Consider the following 13,203-nt stretch of genomic DNA (forward strand, 5'->3'; position numbering starts at 1 on the left):
AAACATCCCTGTTCCTCCATGTCCTAAACAAATCACCTCCAGAAATCAAATGTCCTGCTTGTGTTTCAACTTTTAATAGTTGGATATTCCCGAGTTGTAAATGAATCTGCAGAGTGGGTTTCCACTCAGACGGAGTTCTCCAGTGGGACTGTGGAGAACCGTCCTGCAGAGACACTCAAGGACAGTTAGTGGTGAGAAGCAGCCTCAGCTGGCGGCCATGTTGGGTTGATTGCTCTCTGACAGCCGCGCAGCAGAGTGGAGAGGTCAGTATTGATCCACATCAACTCATCCAGCAGTGGATTACAGCTTCAGCCGCTGCATGCAGCTTATTTCTAGCTGCATGCAAGCTTTTTGTTCATCTTCAGTTAGCGACAGGATTTGACACCTTTGTTCGTCACACAGAAACTCGTCTTCCAGCTACGAGCTCCGCCACCATTTATTGAGACCAGGATGATGTGTAATAAATGTTACACATCATCCTGTAAAGCTTCACGTACGTTAATCATCTGATGCTGTGTTCAGTCTATAAATACACCTGCAGCGCTCTGAACCGCCACCAGGCCCAACAAGCAATGACCCGGCCCGAACACGATGCGCTAAATAATATCATCATTTCACGAAGCGTCAGGCAGATACATTTTCCTCGAGGAATCGTTTCAGGCCAAGTGTCGTCCATCGTGAAGTCCGACCCTCGAAGGGAAACGTCTGATGAGCAACAAGCGAATCGTTGAATCCTCCCAACATCCAGCTGGACGGTAAACTGTCGCAAGGTCAAACAATATAACATAATGGCAAATTAATGGAAGAACACATCGTCACAGATCAATAAACTTTAAATTCTAACATTTTTTACTGGAACTGGAAGGCATTTTAAATACCAAAATAAAACAATATATTAAATGAATTATGTTGTTCAAAAGAGGAGAGAGATGAACCCAAAACACCAGACTGAGACTTTTATCACCTAGAAAAGAGAAACAATAAATTATTGAGTTTAATTTATTTTAACACGTGATTAATGGATTTATTTCTTATTTCTAGCTGATCTTACTTTTCTCTCCACGTCTGGTATTATAACTTTCTGTCACATTAGAGTTAAAATATTGTAACTTCTGCAGCGTTTTGTTGCCATTCTGCTGTGAAATGTTGCTGCAGAGTTTATTTAATCTCCATCTTTGCTTCCTGGATGCTTCGCTGTAAATGTCACACAGCAGCTCCACAGTGGGCCTGTCAGGTTGGGCTGCTGCTGCGCTGCAGAGGTCATGCAGAGGTCATGCACACGATGCATCTCCAACACGGCGCGTCCCACTGAGCTGCTGGTCACCTGGTTTATTCTCATTCAGGCTCTGCCGTCACATTCATTCGTGAAAAGGACCTAATCCAGCATGAGGAAACCTAATTAAGCAATAAAACACCTTTGATTGGTTAATTCCAGGCTGTATTTGATTTCAGCTGCGGCTCAGATTTATTTGAGCTGCAGCAGCAGAGAGTGAGGACGACGCTTTGGTTCTGCTCCGGTTTAAACTGGATCACTCACAATTTAAGATTAATCAGCTAATGAACCGAAACACAAGTTTATTAAAGACAAACATTTTGGTGAGCTGAATTTATTTTTTACTGATGGACGTAGAATTACTTTGTTAAAAATGTGAGATGTTGTCTGATTTTGTTCAAGGCAACTTTTACCTTCAATATCTAGTTATTATTTTATCATTTTGGTTTTTATTTTCGATTAAACAGTTAAGAGAATAAACCTTGACAGTAATAAAATGATGACAGCTTTTGGGTGTATTCTTTTCTTTTCAGTTGATAAAACTAATTTTAATCAACATTAAAGTATTATTGACCTAAAACAAACTTTGTTTATTTTTGTCTTATTTAAAATAAGACAAAGCAGTTTTGTCTGAACAAGACAAAGCCATTTAGACAAAGCTAAATGGCTTTATCTAAATGTTTAGACACTTTAGTGCTTGGTAAGAGTTTTACAGTGAAGGCACTTTTTGAAAGCATAAAGTCAAAATAACAGTAAATAGCAGGAGAATGTGCTGAGAGCTTCAGCAGTTGATCCCGTTTTCTGTTAGTTGGTCCTGGAAACATTTTGAGACGTTCTGACAGTTTTGTTGCTCAGGTTTTCGATGAGCTGTTGTTTCTTCCTGCTGGGGTCAAAAGTCGCGGTTGACAGAAATGAAACCTTTTTGGATGTAGATGTGATGCAGTCAGTCAGTTTGTGGTTTGCTGAAGGTTTTGCTGATCTTTTGTTCCACCAGCTCAGCAGATGGAGGAGCAGCTCTCTGTTTCTCTGTGTTTGGTGGAAAAAGGCGAAGCGTTTTTACGGTGGAGATGATTGCTGCTGGACCCGGCCGGCGGCGGCCATATTGACACAGACCTCCGTCTCCAGCAGAGGGAGGTCAGAGAGGCGATTGAATGAAAGCAGGAGAGATAAAATGAGGCATAAAGGTGAAATCTGGCGACGGAGTGAGAAGTTCTGTAAAGGTCTGAGTTTTATTAAAGAAATGCCGGGTTGAGTTGCTGACTTCACAGCTCTGTGGGTTCTGTTGATGAATTTTTCTCATCAGAATTCCAGGAAAATGTTTTTACTGTTGCTCACGTTAACAAAGTCCAGAGCGGTGGAACCAACCGGAGGGTTTTTTGGATCAGAACCGCTCACTTCTACAGAATCTGTAGATTCTGGAGAGACGATGAGGAGCAGAACCGTTTGTGTCCAGGATGAGTTGGACCTTCTGGTGCTGATGTTTTGTCTCCCTGTCCAGGTACCTGGCAGTGACCCAGTTCAGCCCGATCCACGCCCGGAAGGCCTTCCCCTGCTTCGACGAGCCCGTCTACAAGGCCACCTTCTCCCTGAGCCTCCGCCACGACCCGCAGTACACGTCTCTGTCCAACATGCCGGTGGACAGCAGCTGGCCGGACGAGGACGGCTGGCTGACCAGCCGCTTCGCCCGGACGCCCCGCATGTCCACCTACTACCTGGCCTGGGCCGTCTGCAACTTCACCTACAGGGAGACGCAGACCAGCGGCGGCGTGGCGGTGAGTCTCCTCTGGGAACGCCGTTCGTTCCTTCGTTCGTTCCTTCGTTCGTTCGTTCGTCTGTTTGTTTGTTTGTTTGTTTGTTTGTTTGTTTGTTTGTTGGAAGTGAAAAAATGTCTGATGGAACCGGAGTAAGAACGAATGCAGCCTGTTTTCTCTCACATCCATCAGCCCTCATCTCTGGGTTGAAACAGGAGATAAGAGCTGCAGTCATTACCATCACACAATAATTGACATAATTAAGCTGTGATTGGGGGAATAATGGCTTTATATCAGCAGCCGGCTGAAGAAAACAAGCGAGGATGAATGAGTGACGGTGCAGATTCAGCTCTTTAAAGCTTTTAGATGTTGGATCTCTGGGATTGAATTTAAATAACGCCGACCTCTGAGTGTTTATGGAGAAAATCATTTTTAATCATCTCTACTGTTTCTTTTACAGCTTGTTTTGACTGAATATTTTTCATGTTTAAAAAAGAAAAACCTCCAATCTTGTCCATTTGAGCTGATCAGTTCTGACTGTTGATACGTCAACAGCATAACAGCAACTTAAAATAAACTTCAGAGTGAGAAAGGTTAAGGTGGGCGGAGCCAATATAGCTGGGGGTGTGGCCAAGTAACTCATTAGCTCTTCCATGTGCTGCGTTCACTGATAATGAGGAAGTTCTGTCCACCAGCTGAACTTCTGTTGTAAAATGATGAAATCTGGAAACGTTTAAGCGGTGTGAGTATTTCTGAGAGCTGGTTTGATGCTGGCTGATGCTGCTGGTCCGTTGGGATGAAATGAGACGTCGGTTTGCCGAAGCTGCAGCTCCTTCACCTGCAGTCTGCGGAGCTGAACCTGCAGGTATCAGAGGATTGTCTGCAGATGATCCAATAAAATCAGCAGCTGCTCGTTATCTGAGGGTGAAGACGGTAATTAAGATGTGAACCGGCGATAATCTCCTGATAAGGAGCTTTCTGCCTCGCTGCTGCTCGGGCTTCATTAGGCTGCTGGGACTCCCATCCACTTTTACTTCTGTTGTTATTGTAAAGGTGACCAGCATGGATTTCTTCGTTTTCTTCGTTAGGTGAATGCAGAGCAGAATTTTAAAAACGCTGGATTAACGTCCATCTGGGAGCCGCAGGAATAAACCAGGCGGATGAATCTCTGTCTGTCTTGGAACAAGAAGTTTTTCTCATGTTGAAAATGAGATAATTTGCCAATGAAACCTGCACTTTTCAGCAATGTTAATGAATTATTTACTGAAAACAGGCTCCCATATCTTGTTGAAAAGTTACTTAGTTTTATCGTATCTGAAGTGAGAAATTTTCACTTGAAACCAGACAAAAATGTTTTTGCAGAGAAACTTTAAGTCACCTGTTTGAGCTGATAAAGGATTTTGTATTAAATCAACAGACAAAGCAACAGTCAGCTCAGAAATAAAGCTGCAGAAAATTCCCATCAACTCTTGGAATATTTCAGGTAAATAATGACGGGAGCAGCTTTAGATGGGATCCCAGATAAGCTGAACTTTGGTCTCGGTTTGTTTTTGTTTCTGGTTTTATCGCCTCTCATGTGATTCTGATTTGAAAGTCAAATCGTTCTGATTTTCTCCTCATCCGTTTCCAAACATAACGCTTCCAACTCAAACATGCGTGTCGACGCGTCGGACTCCCAACACAAGGACACAAAGCGGCGCGACCTTGTTCGCCCCCATCATCTCTATCAGTGTAATTACAGCTCATCCATCTCGTCTGCCAGCAACTCAAGGACGAGGCTCCGACACGCGCAGCCTTTGTCTCCTTGTTACAGAATTATAATTTAGGAGGAATTGGGCTTTAATGGCGCCTCATATCTGGGTCGTTTATAACCATCAGCAGCCTCCAGCGCTCTGAGACGGAGGAAAACGCCAACAGATCCATCTTTATTTTTGCCCTTTTTCTATTTTTATACCAAACTGTGGAAAAGTCGCCTGACGGGAAAACATGCTTCCCAAACAGCCTCCGTGTTTCCAGTGGAGACCTGCAGGTTGAGGGCAGAGCATCCACAAACTCCAGCCTCTTTGTTCCTGCGGTGTCCAGCTGCGCTGCGGGCCCAACACGCCTCTGATGACACCCAAACATCCTCTGGGAGTTTGTTCAGCGCATCGCTAGCTTCCCTTCCCATTTTCGCTTTTTACCCCTTTTAAACCTGAGGCTGTTTTTTTTTTTTCTATTATTTTATTTTCCACTTGAGAGAGAAAAAAAAAAACATCCCTCCGTTCAGTCGGTAACGGCTCCATAACGGTGAGGCCGAAACGAAAAACCGCGACCTGAAAGACACTCCAGGGAATTCTGAAACACAATCCAGTCAGCCCGGAAAAATCCAACACACAACCTGAAAACTGGAGCCGTGTGAAGAGAAAATATCAGCCAGAATCGCTCACAGGCTGATTGATTTATTTACTTATTAAAACTGTTAGTCTTGTGGAAACCGGACAGATGATGATGATGATGATGATGTGAAAAATGGGAAAAAACTTTTTTTATCATTTAGAACAACGACTTTCCTCCAAAGATCCTTTCTCCTGTGTGTCGATCCGCAGGATGATTGGCTGATTTCTTATATTTTTTTCACATCTACAGTAAACACAGTCTCTGTTATTTAAAACTTTTGGGCTGAAAAGCCTTGGATGTTGGAATCCGGAACAACAACACAACACAGGACATTCCACTGCTGTGTTGTTTGTGAGCATAATGTTTTTCTGTTCAGAAAGTGCCTCGTCTGGAGACATTTCAATTGTTTTCTAGATGAAAACAGGAATCCCTCTGCAGCAATAATTAGCTGCATTTCTTTCTTTGTGTCTGAGCTGAATGAGTGGAAATGACACATTTAATGTTTCGTCCACAGACGTAGCAACACCTGACCGTTAGTTTGAGTATTAAAAGATGCAAATACACTAATTAATTCATTTTAAATCATTTATACAAGATTGCAAAATTGTTCTATTATTGGAATATTGACAAAGTTTTGCGTTCGTTACAATGAGCTGTGAAAGCTCTTAAATCCCCAGATGGGGTTCCAGCAGTTAGATTTTCAAACATCTTCTTTTAAACATTTATTTCTCATGACTTCCTCTTCCTAACTGGAAGAAACAACATATAAATGGTAAAAACCTTCATCTGAACAGAGTTCTGGAATATCAGATCATTTAGAAAGACCCGATGGACACATTTAAACGCTGCAGCAGTGGGAACCTTTCGGCTCGATGTTGAGCAGTACATCAGATCTCATTCTTCACACAGAGAACTGTGAACACATCCAATGGTTCTCCAGTCAAAACCATCAAAAAGCCCCAATTTTCCAGCAGAGTGTTGAAAGAACGGATTCTCTCAGCCTCTTCCTGCTGTTTGCCTGTGATAATCTGTGCAGACACGCAAGGCCTGATGGGAGATTAACAGGAAGCTGGGCTCCATTTCAAAACCCAGGATGTGTTCATTTTGTCAGGAGCCGAAAATCATCCAGAAAGCCGCAGATGCAGATTGTTGTGTCTACAAACATCTGCTGGATGGGCTCTGTGTGTCTCGTATTAAGATCGCTGTTTGGCCCGGAGGCAGCCGGGACGCTGCTGTCTGTTTGCAGAGCAGCTTCCTCCGACAGGAACGTTAATCCTGCCATGCCTCCTCTTCCTCCTCTTCTTCCTGCGACGCTCTGAGAGGAGGGCAAATAAAACGTCAACCGTCCCTATCCTGACCAATCAAACGGCTCCGTCTGTCACAAACGCTTTCTCCTTCTGTCCGGCGTTAATAAACGCTGCAGTCGGCGCGCCGCACTCAGGAACTCAGTCTGGTTTTACTACGGGTCTGAGGGACTCAAAGCAATAAATCAATTAATCAATCAATCAATCAATCAATCAATCAATCAATCAATCAATTAGCTAAGAGAGTTGAGCAGCTAAACCCTTTCACTTACATTTCCCAGAATGCTGTGCAGTTCAATGAATATTCTATGTGTTGAATATTAAATATTCAATCTGATGTAACATCTATTGATATTGATCATGTCTATCAAGTATTGATTTATAGTCTGAATCCGGTGCAGTTTGTCTTTTTATTGCTACTAAAAAGTGTCTGCAGAGCATCGGTTCAGTAATTTGAACTTTGAGGTCAAAGGTTAAACCGGATCTCCTGTGAAGTGACTGAAGCTACTCTACACACCTGAACCGTTGTGCAAACAAGCTAACGAGACAGAAAACGATGTTGGGGCTCTCAGCAGATGTAGGCTGGTAATAACGTCTTTATGGTGAGAATAAAAGTTCATCAGGCAGCAACAGGAGTCGTTTCCGTCTGCGACGCAGCGACTCATCCTGGGACTCTTCCAGCTTTCATAATCAGCTCTCCATTGTTCTCCCCTCATAAACAGCTGCTTGTCTGCTTCCTTTATTGTGATGCGTCTCAGTGAGAATCCCTGTTCCTGTAATGAGAAGCTTCTCCTTCAGCGAGGATTAGAGAATCCGAACAAACGGAGGAATGACCCGCTGCGCTGGCCGTGCTTCACTAAACCCGTCTTTAGCTTTTAGCTCATTATTCCCATCAACCGGCTGAGTTTTTATCAGGTGCAACATTTCAACATTTAACAGCTACAGGTGAACGTTGTCCAGGTTCAGACAGGAAACGCCGTGGATCATGTTGGCATTTAGCTGGAAAATACCTGAAACCTGCAGCACTGATATGTCGGGTTTTATGGGATCTGTCAACGTAATGCAGACATTTAATTTAATTAGAAATATTTAATTAATATTAAATAATTATGAATCATTTGAAGAGTTTTACAAATAAAACTAGATTTGTGCCGTGTTTTGAATCCCTCTGAGTTTTGGATTTTGAGTTTTTGAGAAAAGCCAAAGGTCAGTCAGACTGGATGGAGAACATCAGATTCTCAGCCGGTTTCACATCAAGACTTTGACTAGGCCATTCCAGTGTCACCAAAGGGCTCTTGGCTGCTTTTTTAAAAATAATCTGATCTGAATCTCATCCATCTGACTCGGTGTAGCAGCTGCAGTAATATTTTAACTTCGTCTTTCTCTGTTTCGTATGGAAGCCCATTTCTGCCATGAATTACAAAATAAAAGCCCAACAGGAAGTCATCATAGTTTGAGATATAAAGTCAGGCTGTTTCTTAAAGGAGGTTTGATTCTGTGGAAGACGTGTATCATAATCAAATTATGACTTTTATATTTCATATAAAGAGTCCCTCTGGACATGCAGGTTTTCTTTCTGTTTAAAAGTGTTAAGTTCCTTCTAGTGTCTATGATTTATTGATTTTCGGTTTTATTTTAAGAAAACCATGAGGACTTATTAATCTGTAAATTAATAAATATCCTCCTCTTTATTGATTTATTCCCCTGAGTTCCCATAAAATCCAATGATGACAGAAAATGTCACATTAACATCCAGTAATGACAATAAAGGTCAGATTAATGCGCCGACAGATCATAAACTGCAGGTAAGGTCAGTATTTAGTATAAAACTGCTGCTTCTGTTACTTTCATCAGAGATTAAGGAGATTTAATGACAATAAAATTTTTTAATGATCCAGAGTTTGAAAACTTTCATGTTCAAACCTTAAAAGTATGAAAAAACCCGACATTATCACAATAACTAGCATTAATTGAACAGCAGCGCTTTGTATTAATGATTTACTTTGGATCTCTTAACCTTGTAATCAGTAAACATTGTCAGATTTTTCTGTCAATTATTAATCAGTTAATCTGAAAGGTAATCACCAGATCAGCCTAATTGAAATGAGAAATTGAACTGAACTTTTCTGATGTTCAAAATATTTTTTCTCCGCAGTGACTATAAACGAAGAAACGCTCAGTAAAGGAATGCTGCTGTTACATTTTATTATCTTAAAAATGAAATTGAATTGTTTGTTTGCATCTTTGACTTTATTCCTAAAGTAAAACAAGTTTTTACAAACATCCGATTAATTACTAAAGTAACCGCCTTCCTCTGTCTGCAATACAAAAAGAATTGAAGTCTTGATGAAACGTCAGTTTTGTCTGTTAGACTGAAACCAGACAGAACTTTTCTGGTTCTGCTCCCTCTGAAGTGGACGCAGATGTTTCGTCGCAGATGTTTCGTCTTGATTTGTCTTCCTGGGGTCGTGACCCTTGTGGCGGCGCCCGCCCGCTGTCGTGTCGTCTGATTGGACCGATCTGTGGCGCGGCGGTGCCGGGTCGGCGCTGCTTCCGTTGGCCGTCTGAGGCCCGTTGATCCCGGAGTCAAGGACCAGAACCGGCCGAGGCGCCGTCAGCGTCGCTACCGGTTGTTAAACCATCCATCAAATTACCGTGGCAACCAAGCGTCCATCACCCCATCCATCATCCAAGGGCAACAGACGGAGCGCCACGGCCGGCAGGGACGTCACGGACGAGCGAAGAGATAACAAGGAGAGGAGAGAGAGAGAGGCTGGATCCGCCGTCTGATTGGAGGAGAGAATCCTGAGCCAGTGAAACCCGACTGCAGCTGTGAAGCCGGAACCAGATTTGATGTTTTTCCCTCATCAAAAATAAAACCTGGAGTTTTACTTACATTTTAATGCAATTTTAACAAATTCGTTAATCTCCATGGCAACTATATTGTTGTGCAAATGCCTGGGTGGACCTAGCCCCGCCTTCCAGTTGTAGCTCCTCCCCCTCAGCTCCGCCAGACTAGCCAACAGCAATTAGCAAACAGCTGGGAGCTGCTGCTCAGGGATAAAAACCTTGTTAAATAGAGAAGCCATGTTGTGATGACATCCTGGAGGCGGAGCTTCGAAAGAGCAGGAGTTTTTAAAGAGACAGAGGCTCAATTTCAACGTGTTAAAATACTTAACAGTTCTTCTACAGTCATATATGATACAAACATTTTATAACACCTGAAGCCAACACTGATTGCTCTGTAAAACACACAAGGCCTTCATTTTAGATACCTGAATTTAAAAGTTTTTAGTTGTTTTCTGGACGCCATGTTTCAGTCGGGAAGCTCCTCCTCACAGCTGATGGATTTCCTGCTTCTCACCTGGAGGTAATTTAAAGTTTCAGCTCCAGCTGAGCCACGTGTTTTTGTCTCTGGGGGAAATCCACGCAGTAGCGGCTGCCTGTCTCCACCGCTGCCTCGGTTTCAGCTAACTTCAGCCTGAAGGGAGCAAAACTCTGAAGCCTGCTGGAAAATGCGAGGCATTCTGGATCTCAGCGGGAAGAACACGACCGCAGGCGTTTAAGGAATCCTCAGGAGACTCGTCTGAATTCAGCGGCTCCCCGGCGGCCGGCACACATTTCAATAAATCCTCTCACTCTGAGCCGATATGCAGTCAGCTGGCTGCAGCCGGATGAGGAGACGCGAGCTGCATTTTTATTCAACAATCACTACAGAGCTGGATCCAACCGGGCCGGGACTCTGGTTCTGTTGCACCTCTCTGCTTCATGTTTATTCTTTCAATAAAAACCTAAAATATTCAGCAAATCTGTGAGTCATGAGTGAAAATATGGCAACTGTATAACCAGAGATTCAGGTGCCGTTCATATTTTATGTTATTTTCATTTGGATATTTTGGGATTTATCAACAAAAGTAGTGAAAAGTTAAGTGGAGGAAGATATTTCATTGTTTAAAAAAAACCAGGACCGCTAGATTTAAACAGAAAAACATCTTTGAAATTTAAATTTGAAATTTTAATCTCATGCACTGAAATAAAATCCAAAGCAAATGCATTGAAACATCATCTAATGCTTGTGGACTGTTGTCGACAATTTGCCTCAAACATCTTCAGGCCTCGTTCCAGTCGAGATGGAGCAGATTTCCCACTAAAACCTGCCAATGCATGTTGCAAAAGTACATTAGAAGCTTCTCATCTCTCCCCTGATTGGACGACAAAACATAAATTCAGACCAAATCTGTGATTTTCCCAAAATGAAGGAGTTTTTGGAGGATAGTGCAGTAAAAATGTGCTGAGTTTGACTCTGTAAAAAGGTTCTGAATCCATTTCAGAACCAGAATCCGTCACAGGCTGCAGAAAAACCTGACGGGCAAATTTCCCATAAAATAATTCAATCTAAGACGCAGCAAACATGTTTTCAGTAAAATCATGACTGTCTCACCTGATCTGCAAGTAAAGTCTGGAGACAAAACTCACAATAAAAGCTCATTCTGCTCCTTCCTGCAGACGCTTTGTGCTGAATTAGTATTTAAGCCGTGAAGCAGCCAGAGAGAGTTTTACTGTTAGCATAAACTCTGCATTGGTTACATCATGTTCTCTGACCCTTAGCGCCTCCACACAGACACTTGGAGAGTGGTCATAAAAGCGCCGGATCGATTTCTCCCAGCATGAATCCAGAGGAATGGCCCTTTTGTGTCAGGGTTTGATCCATCTCGTCCCGCCGTATTCAGAGCGTCTAGACCGGCCCTTTAATTTAATTTCTGTTTCTGTGCGTGCGTGCGCAGAGCCGACAGGAAGCCGTCTGGCTCGCCTGCTAATAAACATGCTGGAACACGCCTTCGGTGCGTGAGAGAGGGAATCATCGGACGCTGTGATCAGAATACAGACCAGACTGAAACTGACGGCCTTCAGTCGAACTGATTAACTGAAAAACAATCAGACCAGCTCAGTTCTGGGATCCACTCTGGAGCAGATTATGGGAATCCATCACATAATCTGGGAAGGATTCCCAAATAATCTGGGAAAGATTCCCAGATTATTTGCTGAAAATTCAGCGTTTCCCTTGGATCTGAAACATTTCAAGAAAATGCAGTTTGGGAGTTTGGAGAACGTTTGCTGGGTTTCAATTAGCTACAAGTTAAAAAGCTAGAATTTCAACATAAACATTCAATCAGAGTGGAAAAACCAAAATAAAATAAATAAAACTGACAGAAACAATATGCTGACTGCCTGTAAAAATAAACTAACAAATCTTCTTTCAAATGGCCCCGAAAGTGCAGTTAGTAATTCTAAATGTAAAATAAATAATGAAGCATAGAATTAGACTGAATAGATCTGCCCTCTGTCACGATACTTGATCTACATGAACCGATACAGATATTGGTATTGATATTTTTGTTCCAGGACTAAATGTTCATCAGAATGTTCTCACAATGTTATCGTTTATTGAAACGATTGATCCAACTCGTCTCTGTCCGTCCTCAGATCCGTCTGTACGCCCGGCCGGACGCCGTGTCCAGCGGCGCCGGCGACTACGCTCTGCACATCACCAAGAGGCTGCTGGGATTTTATGAGGATTACTTCAAAGTGCAGTACTCCCTGCCGAAGCTAGGTAAGGCTGCGGATGTCCCGGATCTGGTTCTGCTCAGCTGTGAACTTTGTGTCCAGTTCAGGAGATGTTCATGTTTCTGTTCAGGTTGTCTTCATTCTGCTAGAGTTCTGTTATCTCTGATTCGGTTTGGGAAGTTGACCTTTGGCCCTCTGTGTCAAAGGTCAGACAGTCTGTTGATGTTTTCTTCAGCTTCAGAGGTTTATCAGTGGATTTCTAGCTCCTCCTAACTTAATTTATTTGTATAAAAATCTTTGAAAAAAACTTACAGCTTCTAAATTTTAGAAGCCGGGTTGTTTGGGAATGAGCTGCTGCATCATCTTCAGGGATTCTTTATATTGTCTTTTAATTTTCTACATTTAAATCTGCAAGTCCCTTCATTCTCTCTTATAAACAAAAATTTTTTGATTCTGCTAATTAAAAACCTTGTAAGTGTCATTTTAACTTTCATCAACAGGTTGAATATTTAAGTTTTGAACTGAATTGCTGAGGTTATTTTTATAATTTGAGGAGCACCTTTACTATATTTAAAGTATTATCTCGTTAAAAGCAGAATTTCTGCTTCCTGTAAAGCTGAAACTTTCCTGTTTGGACCAAATACGTTTTTCGAGTGTCTGGGTTGAAATAACAGCTGTCATTGGAGCGACTCTGAAAACTGATGTGTCGTTGTTTTCTCTGCAGTGCAGAGGGCTGAAGGAGCGTAGTTCATGTTTTGGTCATTGTGATTTCCATTCGGAGGCGTGACTCTCATCCAGAGGAACAGCAGCCCCATCGTTCCTTTCTAACCTTGTTTTCTGCTCTCTGCTTTACTTAGTTTTGTTTTTATTCAGTCAGCACTAAAGTTGGGCCTTATTTTAGTCGGCGATGCTGTAATTTAATATTTTTTTTAAC

At 42.4% G+C, this 13,203-nt stretch overlaps 1 protein-coding gene across 1 annotated transcript in view; it reads left to right on the forward strand.

Annotated features, from left to right (window-relative positions):
- LOC129352825 (thyrotropin-releasing hormone-degrading ectoenzyme-like) overlaps window positions 1–13,203 on the forward strand; it is a 146,286-nt gene that overhangs the window by 22,061 nt on the left and 111,022 nt on the right. Inside the window, exons 3-4 of the mRNA XM_055021990.1 lie at window positions 2,772–3,045; window positions 12,189–12,315. Of these exons, the coding sequence (XP_054877965.1) occupies window positions 2,772–3,045; window positions 12,189–12,315 (401 nt within the window). The remainder of the gene's footprint in view (window positions 1–2,771; window positions 3,046–12,188; window positions 12,316–13,203) is intronic.

This window comes from Poeciliopsis prolifica, unplaced genomic scaffold (assembly GCF_027474105.1).
Source record: "Poeciliopsis prolifica strain line A6 unplaced genomic scaffold, Auburn_PproV2 SCAFFOLD081, whole genome shotgun sequence".
NCBI classification, from domain to species: domain Eukaryota; kingdom Metazoa; phylum Chordata; class Actinopteri; order Cyprinodontiformes; family Poeciliidae; genus Poeciliopsis; species Poeciliopsis prolifica.